The 24,241-nt window shown below is 36.2% G+C and overlaps 1 protein-coding gene across 1 annotated transcript in view; it reads right to left on the reverse strand.

The window, feature by feature from the left end:
* Positions 1–24,241, reverse strand: part of inpp4b (inositol polyphosphate-4-phosphatase type II B) — a 407,152-nt gene that overhangs the window by 154,127 nt on the left and 228,784 nt on the right. Inside the window, exons 7-8 of the mRNA XM_088920878.1 lie at positions 20,533–20,651; positions 17,775–17,891 (exon numbers count right to left, since the gene is read on the reverse strand). Coding sequence (XP_088777004.1) covers positions 17,775–17,891; positions 20,533–20,651 — 236 coding nt within the window. The remainder of the gene's footprint in view (positions 1–17,774; positions 17,892–20,532; positions 20,652–24,241) is intronic.

Here is a 24,241-nt window from a genome sequence, read left to right on the forward strand (position 1 = left end):
GTACTTTAAAGAAAAAAATACACACCAGTATTCCATTTCTCCCTAAACATTTTAAGCTTCGAAGTCTTTAACTAACGCGATACCGGAGTCAACAAGCATACTTTTAGAATTTGATTAAAAGGGAATATAATATGGAATCGCGTATCTAAAGAATTTAATAATGGTATTCGTGTGCTGCGACAGGGCTGTGTAGGGCTGTTTCGCCTGCCTGTTCATGTGAGCTGTCTTGTAGACGTGACTACCAGCTGACAGGTTGTGTTTTCGAATCCAGCTGGTGCTGGTCTTTTCTTTTAAGAAACATTTCTTCGAAAAAATAGAATAGCGATATTATGGACAATCAATTGACTTTTATATTTCAAAATATCGCAACATGATCGATATTTGCGATATTTTGAACATATCTTCCCTTCTGACAGCGGTGCCTGCTTCTATTGTGTGTGTGTGTGCAACAGAGTAAATTTTTAATAGCGTTTTAAGCGAATAGGTAATTAGATTGCTCGTAAACCTAATCGCTTTTTCTACATAAACACAGCATGATTACTCTCTGAAAATGCTTTTCCTTTATTTTTAAAGTAGGCTCAGATTTCAACTATAGATCGTATTATTATAAACTTTCTTGGAAAAATGTATTTTATGTAAACCATGTTTGCTATTAATTCATTTAGGGCTAAAATACGTTCATTGTCTTCCAATCGAGTCGAGTTGACATTGGAAGCCTGCCACACCCGGACTGTTAAACCAACGCATTAGCACGTCAAAGCCCATTGAGGGTATTGAGCCAGTATTGGCTTTAGTATTCCCCCCCTCTCCCCTCAATTCAATTCAATTCAAGGTGTTTTATTTGCATGACAGATGGGTACAAGCAGTGTTGGGTATGTATATTGTAACGCTTACGGCAGACAGGCACTGTGTAACAGCCGGCGCACCAGAGCAGCGCACCGAGGGAGCGTCTGCATTTATAACTTGGTTTTTAAAATTAGTCAAGCAATATGAAGCATCTTCTTTTACTTTTGAGTCCCTTAAATACATTGAACACAGCTTTCTCACCACTTAAGATTGCTCTTGATACCATCCTTACACAAAGCAGAAGGGAGATTTTAGTGCCTGAGCATAAAAAGAATAGGAGCATACTGCAACGCGTGTGAAGTCCATAAACGATATTAATTTTGGAACTTAAACGTTCAGTATATGGCTGGTCTCGGTACTTTAAAGAAAACATACACACCAGTATTCCATTTCTCCCTAAACATTTTAAGCATCGAAGTCTTTAAGTAACGCGATACCGGAGTCAACAAGCATACTTTTAGAATTTGATTAAAAGGGAATATAATATGGAATCGCGTATCTCAAGAAATTAATATGCAATAACTGAGTCAAGGGACTCAGAGGATCCAAGGCTAGACTGAGTATAATAGGCTTCGGGCTTCTATTGTGACATCTACTGTAAATTACAGAAATGTTAAAAGTAAACAAAATAAAGTAACTAAAATGTGGTCTAAAATCACCCCTTTAGACACCCCTTTTACTTCACTGGTGTCAGATATGAAAGGCAATAGTCTCCCGTTCTGTCTGCTGTGTGTTGCAGCAGAGGGACTCCCTGCCGCTGAAAGGGGCAGAGTAACTTGCATGCCCTCTAGTACAGTTTACACATGCACGACTTTAAAAGCTAGCAAGACAGGTTTCGATTCACATTAGCTGGCGAGCCTTGTTAAAAAAACGAATGATAATGTAACATGCCACTGTTCATGAACAAAGTTATACTGAGATTTCCTAAGATACGCGATTAAAAAATAAATAAATAAAAATTTGAATCTCCCGCGGAACACATTCCATAAGAATCAGTGGTTTTACAGTATATATCGCCTTTAAAGGTGGCTTCTCAAAACGCTTTACGGGATAAAAACAACCAGAACAGCAGCAACAACAATATTGTATTTCGTTGCACTTTGAAAACCAAGTAATAACTTAACTATACAGTACGTGCAAACGTTTCGTATGTTGCTGTCGTGAATGTCTGCGTACCCATAAGTATCTTATTTGCCTTGAGTCTGTCTACAGTATCTCTGTCCCACTACCCCCATCTCTCCCTCAATTCAATTCAAGGTGTTTTATTTGCATGACAGATGGGTACAATTCTTGTTGGGAATGTATACTTTGATATTTACACCCGGCGCGGCACCGAGGGAGCGTCTGCATTTATAACTTGGTTTTTAAAATTAGTCACGCAATATGAAGCATCTTCTTTTACTTCTGAGTCCCTTAAATACATTGAACACAGCTTTCTCACCATCCTTACACAAAGCAGAAACTGTCCGATGACTCACAGTACAAGTGGAAAGATTACAGATTTTAATCGTCTTTAATTTTGTCTTTAATTTTGCCTGTGGAGTGTATCTTATTAAGCTCTAAATTGCATTTTGAGCGCGGTTTTTTACTTTTTTTTAATTGCATTTTGGGCGCGGACAGCACATACAAGGGTTAATGAACTGCGCCAAGAAATTTAAAATAGTATTCTTTAGGTGTGAGGGTAGGAGTGGACCGCAGCAGGCATAATCAGCAAACCAGGAAAACAAAGAACAGGACAGGTGAGATGTGTATCCAGAAAGCGAGTGATCAGAAAAAGGAAATGGAAAACGCAGAAAAAGAAAACGCTTTACAGGATAAAAACAATAACAACAGTAGTGGCTGGGCAAACGATTTTTTTTATCGAAATACAAATTGAGATACTGTACTGTATAATGATGTGCATGAACAAAGGTATACTGCAATTTTCCTTAGATACGCGATTAATGCTTCGTAGGAGGAGGCGGTCTTTTCCTCTTGTCTAACAGTTTGTCCACAAACAAAACATTCCTGTTAGACAAAAGGAATTGAAAAAAACCAATTTTGTCAATGAAAACCGGTGTGTGTGTCTCTCCCTGCTGGATGTTCCTCTCACAAACTGCTGAATGAATAAAATAATTTTATTGAAAATGCGTTTGCGATTGTCTGGTATTTAATCTGGTCCCTTTTAACTGTTTTTCGATCTACTGTATTGCTTTGAGATGCCACTTTTAAAGGCGATATGTAAAATAAAGTTTTTTTTATTATTGTTATAGAGAAACATGATCAGATTTTCCCTGGTTCAGAAAAAAGATCTAAAGTGCTACACATAACTTTCTTAATTCGATGTATTTAAAGCAGTGAACTACTGTAGGTGTCACATAACATTCAGAAATACAATCACGTATTTGACAAATAAAAACGATTATAATCTAATCCTTCCACGTTTGATCCCAAAATCCCAAGAAATATAAATCTTGACGGGTAGAAAGCTATGCTGAAAGTTTATTAAGATGCTTAGAAGACAAAGATACTGTATCAATTTATGTTGCATTAGCCTGATTATGATTAAAAAACACATATAATTAAACACGCGTTTGCGATTTAAATCAGAACACGATTTAAATCAATATCGATTCCATATTATATTAGCAGAAAAGCTTAAAACTACCACTTTTTCACACGCTATTTCACATGCTAGTTAAATACTTCGATGCTTAAAATCGTTAGGGAGAAATGGAATACCGGTGTGTATTTTTCCTTTAAAGTGCCGAATCCTGGAATCTGACTGGCTGACACCCCTCTGAAGTGGTTCCATAAAATCTGGTATACGGAAAAGAAAGCGTTGATAAATACAAGTGTCTTTTAATACACTCTTTGCTGTGCTCTTGAGGCATGACTTTTTGCATGACTCCAAGGCATGACTTTTTTATGTATAAACATCAGTATTTACTGCTATTAATTACTGTACGATTTATAGTTGAAATCTGAGCCTAGATATAAAGTTAGATATAAAGTTAAAATCTTGACAAAGCAATGTAGGAAATACAGAGAAAATAAATTCTTTCTGACATCTAAAATCAGTTTCGATCAAGGTCTCTAAAACGAACAAGAAAAAGAAGATTTTCGGAGGGCAATTACGCTGTGTTTATATAGAATAAGTGATTTATGAGCAATCTAATTTCTTGTTCGTTTAAAACAGTGAAATGTCAGCTGTAAAAGATCGCACCAGAAACAGCACTCACTCTGCCTGTCATAGACGTTCAGGAAAGGCTGAATGAAGTCATGTCAAGTACAATAATTCGGAGAACAATAATACCAGTTGTAGGACAGTATATAAGGAGGATAAGGATTTTGAAGTTGACTCGAAATCTGATAGGTAACCAGTGCAAGGACTTGAAAACAGGTGTAATGCATCCCTGATAGGATTCTTGCTGTCATATTCTGAACATATTGAAGATTGCTCAGTGTGGATTTAATTTCCCCAGTGAACAGGATGTGCATTTATTAATTCTAGAAAAAAAGCCTTTCTTGATTTCTCTAGTTCTTAGTTTCTCTAGTTCCCTTTAAAATAAACTATTATTCCACAATGCAGAGTATTACATGGCCAGTATTTACACATGATATTTGTGATTTAAAGAAATTAACACAAGCAGCTTTTGGAGATTTAAGTGTTGGCTGAGTTATTGCAGGATAAAAGACTAGAGATGTTGGCAAGAAGAAGATAGTTTGGGGAAAGCTGAGGAATACACTTATAACAAGAACACTTCCTAATGGGGTTAGGCATACTTTTGATGAAGATGATGAAGTTAACAGACTATATGTTTACATAGATACTGAAATAAGGATTGTATTTTAGATTATGTGTAGTTGCTGGCATTGAACTGTGTGTTGGATGCACATGAATTGAAGGAATGGGCAAACATAGCTGATGCGGATCCACAGAGCCAGCATATTAAGATGTTTATAATTAGAGGCAATTTGTTTAAATAACTAGGTATGGATACTGATGTGCAAGAGAGGTGGAAAGGCTGTTTCCTTAAGCCAGCAGTAAAAAATATTTTATTCTCAGTGAGATGCTGCCATTTCATAGTGGGTTTCTAACACTGTGTATAGTTCCATCCACACAGTGCCTTTACTTCCATTTCTAATCTCTTTATCCAGTACAGAGGATTTGGAGCCTATCCCAGTAAGCAACGGACACAAGGCAGAATACACCCTGGACATAGCGCCAGTCCATCACAGGACAGACAGACACAAACACACACAGACCAGGGCCAGGTTTCCCATAAACTAATTAACTTACCAGTATGTTTTGGAGTGTGAGAGGGAGTCATATCACACATATGGAGAAAAACCATGTAACCCAGAGAGAACATGTAAACCCCACACACACAGGATGGCAGGAATTGAACCTAGGACCCCAGTGCTGCAAGATAGCAATGCTAACCACTTTGCCACCATTATAAATGGATGGATATCTTAGTTATCTTTCTAGTTCACAGGTTTGCATGCATAATTTAATTTTGAAAGCCACTGAGACATCAGGTACTACTGTTGTATTTATGAAAAAGAAACAAAACAAAAAACATACTAACAACTGTGCCATCCTACGCCTTAGCTAATACATTTTATTATTCATAAACAGTTAACATTGTTAGCAAAATATTTTGAATTATATTTAACCCTATTTTTTCTTTAGTTTTGTATTTAACTTATTATATGATAGTCAGACTTAATGTATATTTGAACAATGAAAATATATTTTTACAAGATTTTACATTAAGCACTTAAAATTAATATGGTTAATAATAGTAAACTGTAACATGCTGTAACAAGATCGGTTAAACAGCGAAGAAAATGCTTTCAGAGAAAATGTTTCAGGTGTGAAGAACATAGATCTCCAATGCAATTTCAACCAAACCTGTTCCCACACACCCTGCCCCCACTACCATTAGAATATACACAAAGCACTCAAATCTTTCGAGCTAATGATCAGGTGACCCGAGAGAGAGCGAGAGAAACACCAAGGGGTATCACCAAGGGTATTAATAATACGATCTATAGTTGAAATCTGAGCCTAAATAAAAAGAAAAAGCAAGTGATTAGGTTTATGAGCAATCTAATTACTTATTCGTTTAAAACGCTATATAAAATAAAGTTTATTATTAATTTGCTGCACAGAGCGGTGAATATTGTTATGCATAAGACAAAGATAACGATCCTGATCAGTTTAGAAATCTGTGTACGCTGTAAGGTTTTTACTTCTTAAACTTTTAAAGTACACGTTTTGAATAGAAAGAAATCCTCTTCCTGTTACAGTATGTATAGCAAACTAGCACGTCTTTTTTCTCCAATCAGAGGGGTGTCAGATGGTGTCAGCCAATCACCATTCTGCGTTGGGTAGCAACGGGTGACTGTTCTCAGGCGGAAGATGTAAACAGCTTAATGTTCGTGTTAAATAATTTTTTAAAATTCAATTAAACGGGCACAATTAAGACATTAAATATACATATACATACTGTATACAGTACAGTTTGCATACGGTAATATGTTACGCGATTAAAAAATAAATAAATAAAACTGGAAGGTTCAGCACCAGCTGGATTCGAGCACACACCCTGCCCGTTGGCAGGCACGCACCTAGACCAGTCGGCTACAGTCAGCTCGCATGAGCAGGCAGGCGAAACAGCCCTACACAGCCCTGCCGCAGTACATGGATATAATCATACCGTTATTAAATTCTTGAGATACGCGATTCCATATTATATTCCCTTTTAATCAAATTCTAAAAGTATGCTTGTTGACTCCGGTATCACGTTAGTTAAAGACTTCGAAGCTTACAATGTTTAGGGAGAAATGGAATACCGGTGTGTATTTTTCCTTGTGATATTTTAAGCTCTAGTTGAATGATAGGTGTCGCATTTTAAATCATTTTCGTAGTTAGAAATTATGAAACGCCCTGTTAAAAGCAAGGAAGTTTTTATGCCCGTTGAAGTAAAACAAAATGCCTGACAAAGTATGGCTTGGACAGATTCCAAGTGCTTGTACAAATGTGCTAAAGAAATTATACTTTGAGTATACAGCTTGTCCAAAGTCATCCATTATTAATACTATTAGTAATATCTCCGGTAAAGGCTTTGATGCATAAATATTTCTGATAAAGGTAGGTTGTGTACTTTTGTCCAACTGAGCAATCTTGCTTTCATAAAATATACCAACATTTTAATGACTGAAGATTAACATGCTGTAATACACTGTTCAAAATTAAAGGCTCAAATGCTGTACATGAGAGGTTAAGCTCCCCCTGGCGGTTTTACAAGGTGACGCCGGATAGTTTCCGGCAGAGCGTCAAATGACGCGCGATTAACACGTCACACTGCGTGACACTGCGAGATGCCGCGCCACGCCCACCGGGGTATGCCGCAAAATAACGCACGCATTTTGAATGGCTGCATCTGTAACTGGATTGAAGGCTCAATTTTGTTTTCCAAGGCCCAACTAAAAACTAACCTCTGATTTAACTGAAAGGTACACAGAAAGCTGAATGGTAATGTGCAACTCATATTGGTACAACTAGTACACAGATAACAATAAATAATGAATTAACAACAGTCCCTTGTAGAAAATATCAGGGGAAAAAACTAAACTCTGTAGCGCTATTCATATTTTAGCACTTTCAACCTGCTCCAGCCCAGAAGTTTCATCCAAACATCTCCTTAATTGATATATAGATCCTGCTGATTATTATTTAAATAATTAATGAGTAGTCCTGCCTTAGTATCTTACAGGAACCATAAAACCATGGTCAAAGGATAATTTTTTCTTAAAGGTGAGAAGTTCCAAGGCCCAGAGGCAATTTAGCAGGAAGGTCCTATTACAAAGCAAATAAAATACAACAATAAAATGTTTAATAACTCCATCAGTTCTAGACTGTGAGACTAATGTTTCAAGGGGAAAATGTTTATCAGTCAGCCACACTCACTGTTAAATTTCCAAGTTAAACAGCTCAGAAATCATTAGACTTACAACCAGATTAAATCTTTCAATGGCCATCACAGGCAGGAAAATGCAGATTTAAGTAAACTCAGAACACTTCTGAGGTCAAGGGGTATTAAGTGAAAGGGAAACTATTATTACTGCTCATTTAGACTGGGCTGAATGCAAACGTTATACTATAGAAGCAGTGCATACCACATATAATCAGATGTACAACAACAGGATTCCAGCAAAGACAATACAAACAGGTCTTTCATAACCTGACAGATGTTCAGCACGTAGATGACAGGTCCCCACAACAGGCATGCGGCAAACTGAAGCATGATTTCTGTGCAAACAAATTTGCAGACATTTTTGAATCTCAGCTCGGTACAGATGGTCTTTTTGACAACAGCTGTTCACATGAAAAAGACCCTACTCACTTCCCCTCCCCCTGTGCACTCCATAATAAAAGTTTAAACTACTTTAACTTGACAGGATGAATCAATTTTCCATTTTTCTCTAATGTAGTTTGAGAAGCCAAATTGTATACAAATCTGTGGTAAAAAGTCCTTCAAGGCACACTAATGAGCCTAAAACATCTAGTTTTGTACATCTGGCCCACTTAAAGATAGTACAGCTTACACAGTAGCTAGAAGCTATAGAGAAAATTCTGCTTATCTAGATTGCAAAGCTAGTCAGGAGAGGTTATTAGTGTCATTGTATAAAAAACCTTGAGAGATAAAAGTGAACAAAGACACAAAAGCAGAAAAACTCAAACATTGTGTGCTGTTAGGCTGGAATAATGTACACATTTGTAATACAATTTTCACTGTGTATGAAATCACAGTCATTTTTGCATTAGACAGAGACAAGAAAATGGATGTCTGTGACAGGAGGTGTTTGATTTGCCACTATGGGGCTGGAGAGGACAATCTGTAGTCTCAAAAGAAAGCAATCCTGGGCCAGTCTTAAGCATTCAGCATGCTCACCTACATACACTATTGCTGTCTTCTACATTTGCCCAAAGATACTTCATACTATACTGTATATCTCATGATTTTACTCCGGAGTAATTTAAAAGGCAATCCAGTGTATAGGAACTGAAGCATTGAAACTGGTTTGTCTGCTAAATCGTCAGAGGAAGCACGCTGTCTATGTAAGTTCTCTTTAACCACTACATACTACTGTTGAAGCAAGAGGAAAAGCTAATGCAGTGTTCAGTGTTCATTTTAATCTCACCATGTGAGCTATACAGTAAGTAAAGCCTTTAAGTGCCCAACACCTCTGACACAATCTATTCCATAATCTATTCCACGTTATCCCTGGATGACAGGATAACAACTGCATAACAACTCTCTGTGAAGCAAGAAAATTAATAAACCCCCAATGTGCAATCCATACTGGTGACAAAAGAACTCTTAAGATCTCAACACCAACATCGCTAATGGTGGTAAGTGCTGTGTCCCAGAACATGGCAGAATTATGTACCGTAGGTCCGTTTTAGAAAACCTATAGATTAACCAAAATATGTAGGAATAGCACCTGCCTTATAAACTACCAGAATGTGCCGCCACCTCACACATTACCAGGGCCAATGAACTGAACTTCAAAAGGAAAAAGGGAAGATCATCTTCTACGAACAACAACTAACACCTCATGCCTGCATCTCAAGACATGGCCGAGCACACTGCTCTGTGGCTTACATGCCTGACATGGCCCAGTGATCACAAGCACTCTGTTTTAGTATACTGACATCTTGCTATGCATTAGGGCACCTGGCAGCACTCCATGTCCAAAGAGTGGAATCTGATTGACTTCATTAGCATCAGTCAGCACTACATGTCTGGTTCAATCAACTTCAGGTTCATTAGCCATTCGAACTCCAATCTACAAAGATGCCACGTAAGAGTACTGGTGGAAACCAATGAAAAAGAAATTTAATTTACAATTACAGCCATACACACAGGCAATATAACATACACAAGTTATCAAGAATATCTGCAGCGAAACTGACAGATGCACTATATTACAGCAGGGTTTTTAGAATATCCACTTAAAAATAATTTACTTAAAAATAACTTAAAAATATTTTTTTTCCAAAATTCAGAACAAAGAAAAAATACTCTATACATTGCAACTTGAGGTTAAACTGCATGATGCAGTTCCAAGGCAAAGGAGGCTGTGAAAGACTGCCTCAGTATAAGAATAACTACATTTTATTAGCTAAACTAATTAACTAAATTAACTGCCAAGTCAAGCCCTATGAAACAGACAGCAAGAACATTATTATATAAATTATAATAAGTAACAACTTAACAATATAATATTTGCAGTAGATCCAGGTTATTTTTATATTTCTGAAATTGTGCCTTCTTTTTATCTTAAATCACATTTTGAATTAAGAGATTTCTAAGGGTAATATTCTAATTACTGTCAAAGGCTCTTTTGTGGACAGTAAAAATTGGTTTAGTTGCCAAAAACGTTTAATGAGAGCAGTAATTTAATAGGCAAAGATTTAATTTTACAACTGAAATACAATAAATACACAAACAACATTTTTATATGTAATTAAGACAAGAATAAAATTCCCTCCTGCATGGTGGGTATTATAAAGATTACTATACTGTACCTCAATGATTCTTTTACAACAGTATATATTGGTTTTTACATTAATGGGCTGTAATTTGTCCATTACAGTATCCACGGCTCTTCAATAGAAAGTATAGCAGCAGGTTGAGGACATGTGGGTGGGCCTGACAGGCTGCCAACTCTCTCATAACCATGTCCTCACTTATGGGTTCCAGCACCATCCATTTTTGGAAACACTTTAAAATACAGCTTCATTAATTAGAGTATATTTACACTGTAATTGATTAGTAATTTTGCAGTATTGACACTTTAAAATACTTGTAACGTAATTCCTTGCCAACTGTGAGGGTTATGTTCCTGAAACCCCTCGTTCAGACCTAATGGGGAAAGATCAGGTTAGGGGAATTAAAGTTACGATTTATCCTATTGAAAGCTCTCAAACATTTTTTTTTACCTATAATAAGGCAAAATACTTTCAGAGTAAAATGAAACATAATATATTTTGGAAATAATATTGTATGGATAGTTTTTAAATGCATTTTTTTATATGATTCTTACCTTTATAGCTTGTGTAGATCGGGTCACGTGGCACGTACTGTACCGTACAAGACCTTAAACGACGTTGCTATCCTGCTTCTCGAACTCACACTCGATTCCTCACTTTTCTTTGTTGTACGAATATTAGATTCATTTACATCAAACAAACAACCAACAGCACTATTACTTTGTCCTTCACGCAACGTACTGTATAAAGCACTTTAATTCTTTCTTCTAAGCTCATCACGGATCTAGATTCCTTTGCAACACCGGACTCTCTGTCCTTCCTCATACACTTAGGAGTCATTTTAATTTATTTAGTACTAAAAACCATCAAAGAACAATGAAATAATGCACACTAATATGCGCAGAACAATTTAATAATGTGACAGAAATTACAGAAACGGCTCGAGCAGTTCACGGATACTTCTCAAACTCGAGGATACTCCAAACTGAGGGTCGCGGAAAATAAAACTCGCCGCACTCAACACCACGCAAGAAAATTCACATTATTGCATTGACATATACAGTAATCCATAACAATATTGTCACTGCATTATATGATTACTACCTGAGATACAAGAGTTACAAAAACAGAATGGCATACTGTGATACTGTATGTCCATTTACTGTATATACTGGTTCAGTCATAGGAGTATATGTAATTACATGTACCGTATTTAAAAATGTAACTACACTGCATTACCAGCAATATTTTAAAGTGTATGTACACATCTAAACTTAGAGTTCAGTATTACACACTGCTTTGGTAATAATTACATACATCCAGTTGCAATATCAGACATCCGAATTACATGTTAATCCGTGTATTTTAAAGTTTTAATATACAGTAACACCATAAGTGTATAATTACGGAATTACTACACTGCGATCAACGTACTAGTGTTTTGAACCGTATTACATTTTTTTGTAATTAGATATTAAGCAAAATGAAGTTAAATGTTTTAAGCGGCATGTTTACAGGAGGTCAAACAACTTTAAACAAAGGCATTAGTGCTTAATTTCGTTACTCAGTTTGACACATCTCCATTTCAAAGTACCCCGTTTTCCTCTTGTAAAATTCTTCTAAAGCTAGTCCTGTAGTATACTACATTTAAAGGGATAAACCAACAGGAAAGGTTATCTTCTTCACAGAGACCTATGAAACGAAAATTTCTTAACGGCAACATTAAGTCTTCCATTAATACTCCGCCTTCGTTAAATACTGTATATACTGTAGATGTAACAGTCTGTCAGCAAAAATAGCAGTCTGATCCTTCACTAAATTAATTACAGTCCCTGCTTTCATCCCTTAAAATACTTTAACCAGATTTACATTAATCAAACTTTCTAGCACACTTATTGAATTTCTACATTCCCTTGTCCTCTACCATTTTTGTTTACAATTGAATTTTTGCTTCGCCTCAAATACGTCTTGAACTTTTATGCTTTTGCAGCATTAATGGCTTTGCTTCACAGTAAGGAGTTTGAGATTTTGCCCTGTCCGTTTTTTTAGGATGGGTTTTACCTGTTCCATGGTTAATTCTGACATTGTACATTTCATAATTATAAAATTTTGTTCTAAAACACACAAGGGAGAATATTGTGGACAATTTAGTGGAAGAGTTGTGAAGCCTGCTTTAGACAACTACACTATACAGTGATCGTTAGAAATGAAGCTACAGAATGTGTAAAGTAGACTTACAGCAGGAGACCTGCAATTGAAAAAAGTATTATATTTAAATCATATTGAAGGGGGAGGTCACAAACAGTATTGTAAAAACTCAAATTATCATTAGAGGAATATTGCCAAATCTGAATTAAAACCTTTATGTGAGATGTTCATGCATGTTTATAACCATCAGGCAAGACTTTTTGTTAATACTCCATTTGCTTATCTTTTTGAAGTTCAGGTTTCAACTTGTTTATACTGCAGTAATAAGGACACTTTTCCACAGCAGCAATTTGCAAATGTTACACCTGTGATTCAACCTTTGCATTGGCTCACAGCACAGTTTAGAGTTAATACTAAGGTTTTTTTTTATGCTTCCAAGGTTCTGATAAGCATTGCAGATTCCACATTTCTTTTTCCATTATGGTTTCCTAAAACCTATTCTAACTGCACTGGAAATAAAGAAGCTAGTCTCATTTTAGTTCTCATTTTTGGAAACAGTGTTTCATTTAGAAGCATCAGCAAAAATGAAATCTTATTACTGCTTGTTTGCGTTCTTGTGTGTTTCTGCCTGCTTAGATTTGGTCCATGTTGCATGCAGAAAGAAGAAGACATGAAATTGCACTCTGAAACCCAACAGAACAAAGTAATGATACCACTGAATTTGATTCCCTTGTGACAAAGGTAAGGCAGGAATCACTGTCAGTGGCACTCTCGATTTCAAAGAGTTAACAGAGTTACTGTACAAGTTTTCACATGACATACAGTAAACAGTGAGTTGGTCCACCATTAGAAAGTAACAGGGCATGCAGGAACAAGGGCTTAATACTCTAAAAAGGCGAGCTTGACCGACCAAGAGGACCTGGAAGAGATCTTTCTAGAATGTCCTAAATGTGGTGTGTGGTCAGCATTGCTGCCAAAGGGAAGGCCACGTACATACAGTACACCAGATGTCTGAACCTATTGTTCGTCTTGTACTGAGCAGGATTACTATGGCAACTACAGTACACATCAGCAGTAGACTGTCTAACGATGGCCTAATTTGTCTCACTAAAATGATTAGGCAGAGGTGTGGAGGAGTGGTTAGGGATCTCATCTCTGGATTTCAGGGTTATGGGTTGAAATCCCTTGGATGTTGTTGTCGTACCCTTTTGTGAGGTACTTCACTTAAATTGCTCCTGTAACTGCTCTGAATTAGAAATGGATCTCCAGGCTGCCATTGGAAATGAGATTTTGTTGTTATCAACATACCTGGTAGTATAATGGAATAAAAAATGTGTAATATCATATTCTTAATGGCTCAATGCATGTCTATTATAAACCTGGCTTTTTTCAATGTATAATGTAAATTGGCCACACAAGGTGTAAATTTTAGACTCCCATTTACAAAGAATACAAATTCAATTTTTTGCCTCCTACTGTAAATCAAAATACAAAATGTTGTTTTTTGCTTTTGTAGTTTGTCACAAGAATATCTGGTTTTGCTCCGAATACTGTTCTTGCCATCTCTTTTGGTTTGGAGAAGCTGTGCAAGGAGAAGCTTGATACCTCGGATTTCGTCAACATGCATATACTGTAGTATGTGAATATTAAAAACTGTTATGTTTCAAATATAGCTCTTGGTTGAAGAAAGAACACAATTAACAGCAATATGTATGTTCTGGAAGTTACCAATATTTAATATTTTAACACTCGTCAGAGTTTCCTACACTTTTAACTGTTATCATTATTTCTTCAAAAAGCTTTCTGAGCAACAGACTGGTGTTCTGCTTAAGTGAAGCAGGAGACCGATAAAGCAATCTTTGCCCATGGCACTCGACACTGAAACATACTCAGATATTTTGAGAGATCTTAGAAAATTCAAAAGAACATTTCAGCATCTGCCCACAAAATTAATTCAGTTCACATTGATTTTTTTTCTTAAGGAAAGTGCCTACATCCATATACATAGCTCAAAACTGCATTGAAAGAGAAGCGAAACACAATAACAGTATATCACTTATTGTGACGGGATATTAAAAGGTTGAGTCAATAGATACTGCAAAAGTCATGTTTTTATTCATTCCTTCGTACAGAGTACATGCCTTTTAGCGGTGTTTTTTTCCCAGACTGGATTATGCTAAAATGTTAGTTTACAAATATTCAATATCTTTCGTTTCTGTTTTTCTCCTTTAGATATGATAGGCAACTGTCCAACAGTTTTAGATGGAGGCTAACTTCATTGACATACTGTACAAGTAATAAAAGCTTGTGTATTATCTGTACTGATCACTTTTGGGAGATACAGATTTTTCTTTCCAGATATGGCAATGACAAAAGTTGACCAGCAAAAGAAACATATCACTTTTAATTTCACAGGGTCTTCTGAAAGTTACAGGCTAATAGCGTGTGGCCCTAACTGGAAATGAGGCAAGCTGTACACTTGTGAGAAATGCTTTGCACTAGGTTGCAGATTCGTCTCATAGTGCCTGGGCAAGCATGCATCTGTTCACCGCCATTGAGGACTAGACACCACATGTTGCCCTAGTTCATTCCACAAATGACAGTGGTGCTTAAGTCTGATAAGTAGAGGCACCCACAGCATAGCAATCACGTTCTCATCTTTCTGTAAAAACCACTGTTACACAAGCAGAATTTGGAAGAGCAATATCGTGCTGAAATGGTGTCACATGAGAAAGGACAGCAAAGGAGGTGCCAAGACTTGATCAAATGTACAATGTACAATCAATGTACAATACAGTCAGGCTGCCATTAATCACTTCAACTGGAGTTCTGCAGCAACTAGACACTACTGCTCTTTGCACATCAACATTGATTGGTACAATGGTTCCCACAATTTAGCATACTGCTCTGCAAATCCGTGACATACATTACTTGCGGATCTAAACAAAACTATGATTCATCAATCAAGAGGATTCCACTGATTATGAGGAGACATAGTCCAGACTCCATAGTCAAGAACTCATCCAAAAATAGACTTGAGTCAACAAAAATTACTTTCTATTCAAATAGCAAAAACAGAAAAAATGGACTACATAAAACAGGCTTAATGGATTTATATATGAGAATAAGCAAAGTGGTAATTGAACACACAACTGTAGTGTTTGATTTTCAAATCTTTTTTACACTTAAAAGACAATAAACTAATTTAAGCAGATGTTCTTATAGGATTCTTCTGACATTGTTATTTTCTTGGACAACGATTTTCAAATTGAGAATGGATCCCTCTGCAATTATATAAAAATGCATTTCACAAAAACATTTATACACTTTTTATTAATTTGTTTGTATTATCAGGCACGTCAAGTTAGACAAGAAATGGGAATTTCCAGGAGAGTGGCTAAAGAATCCTGCATTTTTTTTCTTTTTGTTTCACAAAATCTTTCCACTAGTGAATTCCAGTGGTTGGATTACAGAACATACTGTCAGTAGAGGATGTGGTTGACACAGAAGGATGTACAGAAACAGCAAGTGATTCTGCGTCTCAGGGTAGCTAAAGCAATCATCTTGTACTTGACAACAAAACCTGCACAGTTATACAAGAGGCTATAATTCACTTAATCTGAAATGTGTTTGAAAGAGCACAGTTGAAAAATATACCTAAAGGCTGGCAATACTATTCACAGTATAAAAATGTGAATGGAACTTACTGTATATCTATACCACAAACATGTTTTCTATCCTTTAAAGAACAAGAACAGTCCAAAAATCAATTTAAAATCAAGGAAGTTATTTAAGATATTCTTCTTAAAAATGTATTTATGCAGTATGATTAAGAAGTTAGTCTGGGAGGCAGGGAGTTATGAATAAATGCAGACAGTATTTACAGCTAGTCCTATTAATTCACCATTACACATATGGAACAACATCATTTATAAATCTCCCCCCTCATGGTGCACTGCTAAGCCACAGAATCAAAGAACATTACTGATAAACAAATATAAGAAGGGGATTTACTGCACAGCTGCTGGTGTGATCTGGATATATAGTATGTACAAGTAACAGTACCGGTGGTAATAAAGATAGTAACTGAATTTATAGTAACTTTCTGTTTTCACATTAATGAAACCACCATGGCAGTAGAGCCTTGTTACAGCTGAGAAAAATGCATAATGGCTTGAAAAACATTTTCTGTCATCATAGTACATGGTATACATGATATATTTTATGCATAACCATTAAATCTAAGAGTTTATCTTTAAGAAGTGTAAAACTGTGAAAGGACACAAGATGTATGTTGTGAGAAGCAATTAAAAAGGCAAACAGATTGTTAGAATATATACACAGCAAAAGGCACTGATTAAATAAAGTGATACTATGTCAAAATTGCTTAACTTACTATGAAGACCTCATTTATAAAACTGTGTATAATATTGGTCCCCAAGATACAGTAGAAAAATTATTGCTGCTCTGGAACCACTCTAAAGAATAATCTAATGCATCTCAGGCTCAAAGACATGTCTTTCTCTGACATGCTGAAACATTGAATCATTTAGTCTTGAACAGACTATGAGTGCAATTCCAGTAGTCAGGATCGGCAAAGTTTGCTTTGTTTTGTTTGTAACTGTAAACAAAAATATTTTAGTAACTTTTTTTCCAGGTTTTATCAGAATACCAACTGCTTACTGCACATAAGAAAAGAATACCAACTAAGCTACAATACTGCTTCATCGATGTTTTCTTATGCAGTATAGCCATGTAGGTTCTGAGTACTGTATAGAACAAGACCAATTATTTGAATGAGTGTGCTGCATTCATTAATGCTGTCAATCTAACCACATACTGTAAAACTCATCAGAGCCTGGTTCTGTCTCTGCTTCTAACTGGAAATTGCTCAGAATTCACAGAAGATCTTTCTCTGATCTCTACTTTGCCATATACAGTACTTTACCTTAAACTGTAAACACAACCTTCTGCCACACAGTTCTATTGATTTAAACACCTCACAAGCAACCTTTGTACCAATGATAATCCAATCCAAAGCCTGCCTGTTAATGGCACCTCTCTCATACTCCTCTAACCCTGACTTAACAATATACAGTACTATATTATCAACTAATTAGTACTAAGAGGTTTTGTCAATATTTTCTACGTTCTTCGCTACAGGAACTTTATTATTCATACCTTGAAAATAAAAAAAGAATAAAATGTGGAAAAGGCTACATTTACTCACCGTTTCTTGGGATTTATCCTTCACATCATAGACTGTTAGTTTGACCCGAGTTTCCTCACAAATGGGGTATTCTGGAGGGAATGTCACACCAGTCAGAAACAGTGGGTCTCTTGTTCCCTGTGTGCCAAAAGTAAAACAGGCCTGTCTGAGTAAGGTAACAGCTGCAGATAGCCTTAGCACAGTGGCATGTCCTTAAAACACCAGCTGGAGATAAGAAACCCTTTCTCTGATTCGTGGTCTAGTCAAAAGAGTCTCTGATAGTAAAAGTGCCACACCAGAAGAGTAGAATGACTATAGGGGCGTGTGAATTCAATCAGCCTAAAAACATAAATAAATAACGTACAATTTCCTCAGCACACCAGGGTAATCGAGGAGTCTGTACGGCTGTAGAAAATGCCCTCATGTGGCCTTGTACTCATTTGTCAGCACACTTAATAACCTGTTGTGATATACTGCAAATGTTCAAAGCCAGTTTGTTTATAGTGGAGCTTCCTTTTCCTGTGAAGTCTGCATCTTCTACTCTAGGGGGTTTGGGGGGAAGAGATTTAAGAGTATAAGCACAATAATGAGTGTTGATTTAATCACAGGGAAAAAAGGTTTTAAAATAACCGAGCAGGTTCTATAAACATCATTATGACAAATGACCAGCATCAACAAACACTTCATTTTCAGACTGAGCAATGTCCTAATTTCATGTCTAGTGATACAGATTTCTGTAACATAATTACACACAAACGGAATAGAAAATTATTAATAATTAAATATCATGCATGTACACAAATGCATATTTATTTGCGTGGTTAATGAAGTATAGGCAATTCTCCATTAACAATCCTGTCCAGCAATAATTACAGTTTTCCAAATCATAACAACAACTGACAACAGTGCGGAAACCTATTTTCACATTCATAGAAATGTACTCTGAGAGCAAAAAGCAATTATCTCATTTCATCCCTATGCTGTGAAAAAAAGTCATTAGTGGAATCATACAACAATGTTGCATTATTATTGTTATGCTTCCCTGCAGGCACATTTTAATTTTATTGTCTTGGCAAAGGTGCAAGTTGGCCTTGAGGCCAAGTTGTGGCTATAACAAGCAGTAACACAGCCACAGCTGAAGAGCTTGCTGTTTTATTCCTTAGAGATAAACACCTTTTTATCTCTTTCAAATGTAGCAGTAATGTAAAATAAGCTTAGATACTCTTTAGAGTAATATTTTCCACTTACCAGCATGTTAGGCAACCAAAACTAAAACCCATAACAGTAAGAAGCAAGTCAGTAGTGCAAAGCAGCACCCCAGCACAGTCCTGTCTTCTCACTCCTTAATCCAGTGGAAACAGCTGTGAATGCTGAGGGGCTACAGTCTCTTTTCTGCTACAAGATCCACTAAAGGAGGAGGTTGGTATGTTAAATGGATTAAAACCCTCCAAACAAAGACGAAACTTCTCTCCTTCCCTGTTTGCTGTTGAATTGTGAAGCACTTTTGTTGAGCAGGGCAACTCACATTTTCCCACAGACATTGGACCCCTTCCAATATTAATATTTTTTTTCCTTTTCCTGCATCATACCCTCCCTATTACAGGCCTCAGCTTATTTCTCCCGTTGAACCTCTTCGGTCACTACCACCTTTAAACCAACCAAAGGTTTAAAGGGAAAGAACAAGGTTATTCAAATGAAATTATTCAAAGTCCTCCTGCAGAAACGAAAATGCAGAGAAGTCATAGTTCACCTGCCAGCACTGAACCTATAGTCTTTGTAATAAATATTAATTCTAGTATTCATAAATGCTAAGACAATCAACAGTTCAAATCCAGCTGCTGAATTAGTAGTGTAGAGGGGTTTATTAAGTAAAAGGAACAAATCATAATGTCATTTTCTTCACGATTTATATTTAATACTGATATACAAGCAACAGGTTCTCTTATTTGAAAAAAATATTACAACTTAAGGAATTGTTGGTTCCCAATGAAATTCCCTTAAAGCCAACAATAATGTAAATAATGTAATTCTGCAGTGTTTTTAAAATACAGACTGTTAGCACTAAATACCACTTCCAGTAAATACAGACTGTTTTAATCCCCTAATACTGATCTGCTGTGGCGCAAAGAATGCGGACTGTCTAAACAGGAGATTTGTATGTCTAGTAGATACTGTATATATATTCTCTGTATACAATTGACCGTAAAACAGCATTCTGCAGTATTAAGAAGGAAGTCTGTCAATTACATAAGAATAGAATCATACATACCAGCTTTTTGTTAATGGGCAAACAAGAACACATTTTCCTCCTGCGCTTCAGTTTCCAAAGGAAAACTCAAAAACAACCCAATAGAGAAAAGAGACCACACAGAACAAATCTGGCCATTTCAGTTAGGATCACAGACAAAGAAACCCTTAGCATTCATAAGCAGTGGAATCCCACTTCACAGGGCTTAAGCTCATAGCACAGTTAACCCCGTTTTCAATAAAAACATACTTGCAAATATGAGGGAAAAGAGCTCACTTTGTGTGCTCATAAGAGATTGTACAGCATGTATGCACTGTCATAAAAGGAATTGTTTGTACAAGACAAGTTTAATCATGACAAGAGTGAAGTTGCAAGGCACTGATTAATACACTTGGGTATGCTTAGAAGGGGGGAAAGGAACAGCTGTTTGCCTCATACTTGTTGTTTAAGTATTACCTGTGAATCAGGTTCAAGATAAAACAACAATATCCAGGGGCCTTAAAGAAACTAATGAAACAGAGAAAGACTCACCTCAACTATTTCAGTGCTGGTGTAAGTCGTCAGGCTTTGCTCTTGCGTGTTGGTTACAGCAATCTGCACAACAGCATTGGGTTTCCTTTCTCTGGCTGGGGCGGCAAGCTCCCTGCATGCTGAAAGACACAGAGTATCAGGAAAGCTTCAGTAAAACAGAGAAAACGTGAGTGAAGGTGAAAGCACAGGCACTGGGGAGAGAGAACAGTAGATTCTGCTGTAAGCCTGCAGCTCAGCTGTGGAGAGAACTCTCTGATCCGGCAGCAAAGGAAGTCTCTTGGAAGTTTCTGTACAGAAATAGGAAGTCACATGCCAGAGCCCAGAAAGTAGTTTTCATTTGCACTAACAATACTTGCAGCTAAGGCAGACACTTTCTCTGCTATGCTCTCTCCTGAACTGTCATTTTTATTGTTCTTTCTTACAATCTGTTCTAAGTTGCAGATGTACTGTATAACCGGAAAAAGTGCTGCCTTGCTGTGACATTCAAGGAAATCAGTGCTTCCTTTCACACCCCACCTTCTTTAATACTCATACATATCCGTAAACACACACATGTAAGTGGGAATTTAGCAAATCCTGATTCATAACTGACATTTCTGTCAACCAAGCATGTTTTGCAGTGTTAATAACGGCACTTTCAAATTCCCAAAGAATACAGTATCTTCAAAAACTGGTAATGTTTAAATACAATATGAAATAAAACTATAAGAGAGCACAATCTTTTTAAAGAATGCCTTTAGTGACATATTCCAACTACATATACTTAAAACCTGTCATTACCATGAAGACCAATTCAAAGACAGAATACAACAAAACACTGACCTTCATGTCAAACACTGAGAACTTAATTTCAAGACCTTCAGTCTTAAAAGGTCCCAAAGGCTCTTTTTCGGGAGACTAGATATAACAATACTAACACATCAGCTGCCTGTGAAAGCTTAAGGTTCGGTGACAGTGTAAAGCTCAGTTTCAAATAAGCTCTGTATACAGTACAATGACAGAGTACATATTAGTCTCTGCAGGAGTGTCGAAAAATGTATTTTTTTTCAAGTCATTGACTAATGTTCTGTTGCAGACAACTGCAGAAGAGGGATTCATATTAGAAATATGAACTGCTTTCAAGAGTCGGAAGGGCCCTACAGAGCTGCGAGGTAATTGTTCTCTTGGGACAATTCAGAAAGAAACAAGAACAATGAGGTACAGTATTTCACATGTCTATAATGAGAGTGAAAGTTCCCTGAAATGTAAATAGAAGATTTTATGTAAATATAAAAATGTAACTTAAGGATTAAACTAAAAGTACAAAAATCAAATATTCCATAAAACTGGTACAGTATATTCTACACGTGTCACAACAAAAGTAAAGTTATAGTTTAAAATGGCTAACGGAGCAGCACTCAAGTCCAGAATTTTGATTTGGTTGTCAGAAAGAAGACAGCAAAGAAATACAAGGTAGAGAAGTTCCAACCTATAGTATGTTATAATAGCAGTTAGATTTCTTTTATTAAATGTCTAGTTATCTTGAACCTAGCAAGTACTAGACGATGATCACCACCCTCTCTTAAAGTTTTGGCTTCTTGTAACCTTTATACGATTCACATCTAAGCCTTTGAGCTCTGGTATAAAGTGTCAGAGGATAGTGTCTAACCTGCCCCCAGTAAAGACTTCTTTCTAGTTCTTCCCGAGATCTTTGTTTTGGTCACAGGATCAATATATAAGAAGCAATTTAATATTAAAAGAAGCAAAAATGATTAATGGAAAACCTTTTCAAACTCCCTACTGTATAGAATCTTACAAGCAGAATTCAATTACAAAATACGTAAATCCCCAGCCCTAACTTCTCCTTAACACTATGTTTTCTGAACTGAACTTTAAACGACTTTAAATTATTCATGAGAAAATGGTGATATTTGAAAAGCTAACCTATGAAGACTATATTCTGTAAGTGTCTTTTGTACTTCATAATTAAATGTCAAGGTTTACACTGCAGGCTGTTACATACTGTACAGTATTATGGCATACAAAGTAAGGTTACTTTATATATCTTGTCCTAATATCTGCATTTTAAAAATAAAATGCACCATACTTATTAAATAATTCAAACACAACAAACATCTAAAATATTTTCTCCTCTTACCCTTTCATTATTAAAGCTTCCTGACTGAAACTGGCTTCTGACAGCCATCAAATGATGTATTGTGATCAAAACTGAACCTTTGCTAACTCAAGCTAAACTTCAGGATGCTACCATGTCATGGCTGCTGTTGGACTTTCTGTTTGTTAATTATCGGAAGACTCCAATTCCATCTGTTTGCTTCTAGGAATACTGCTTTGCTCTTTACTTCGATACGGCACTGTGCACTCTTCAAAGCTATCCACTATTTTTTTACACTGGGAATCAGTCACTGCCTGTAAGTGAAGTAACATCAATTAACACAAAAATGCAGCTCTTATTGAACACAATACTGCTCACAGGAGACTGGCAGTGGCAGGGATTGCTGCTTAGAAGTCAGGATTACCTGGCCAATACAAACCCACTGAGTTTCCACACTGTGTTGTAGTTTATATATATTTAATATACATTTACATTGGTGAAAAGCATAATTCAAATACATATATACGGTGTAATGGTATTTAAATAGGGCTCACCCTCAACTCGAAATGATTACCTTTACTCACTGAGCAACACAGAATTTCTCATCCAGAGACACTGTATGATACAGTATGAGTAAATCTGAAAGATATATTCATACTTTGGATGAAGTGGTTAGAAAATGAAGGGATGGATATTCATACAGATGATGTTGTCAGTATATATGTTGGGAGAACATTGTTCTAAGATTATCATCATAATTAAACTGCTCAAAAATTAATTTGTTTCTAAAATAAACTATACACTACCTAGTCTTTAAGGAATTTCTTAAACATACATCTGGGTCCCAGTGGCATAGTCAATTAATAATATATAGCACTGCCACACTCATGAATTATAAACACTGAAGGATTAAAAAAATATCATGTGCATAAAAAGCATATATAAAATATATTGTCACTATGACCAGGCTTCATCAAAATGTTAAATAATTATAAAAAACTAACAAATGCTAATAACAGAAATATAATACAGAGTGAACCTTTACATACGGAATAAGTGCAACAGAGAATTATTTTTAGAATGTTGCCAAAACATGTCCCCAGTTTTTGCTTTTCAAGTACTAAATCTACAAATTATTTAATCAAATAACACATTTAGAACAGAAAAAAAGCAAAAAATTAAGTTAACAACTAACTGACCAAAGGATTTAATGAAAAAAAACAAGGGCATAAACTTAAACAAAATGGCTGTGTATCTTGTTCTACACTCCCACAACCCTTTGTGTAAAGACGGCCCTCCTGTTTTCAGTTGTAAATGCACTTCTACATAATTTTTACTTGTAATTTATTAATAATAATAAACTTTATTTTATATATCACCTTTAAAGGTGGCTTATCAAAGTGCTTTACAGAATGAAAACAACAATAAATAAATAATACACAAGATAAAACACAATTACAATACACAGAGGAGACCGTGGATGGTGGTACTAAGTATAGTAGGAGCAGAGGAGTAAAGAATGGAACCGGTTACAGTAAGGCTCTTCAAAAGAAGAAGGTTTTGAGTCTGGATTTGAAGGAGTTTAGAGAAATTGACTCTCTGATATCTTTGGGC

The sequence above is a fragment of the Atractosteus spatula genome, chromosome 1 (genome assembly GCF_055471065.1).
Source record: "Atractosteus spatula isolate fAtrSpa1 chromosome 1, fAtrSpa1.hap1, whole genome shotgun sequence".
Classification (NCBI taxonomy): domain Eukaryota; kingdom Metazoa; phylum Chordata; class Actinopteri; order Semionotiformes; family Lepisosteidae; genus Atractosteus; species Atractosteus spatula.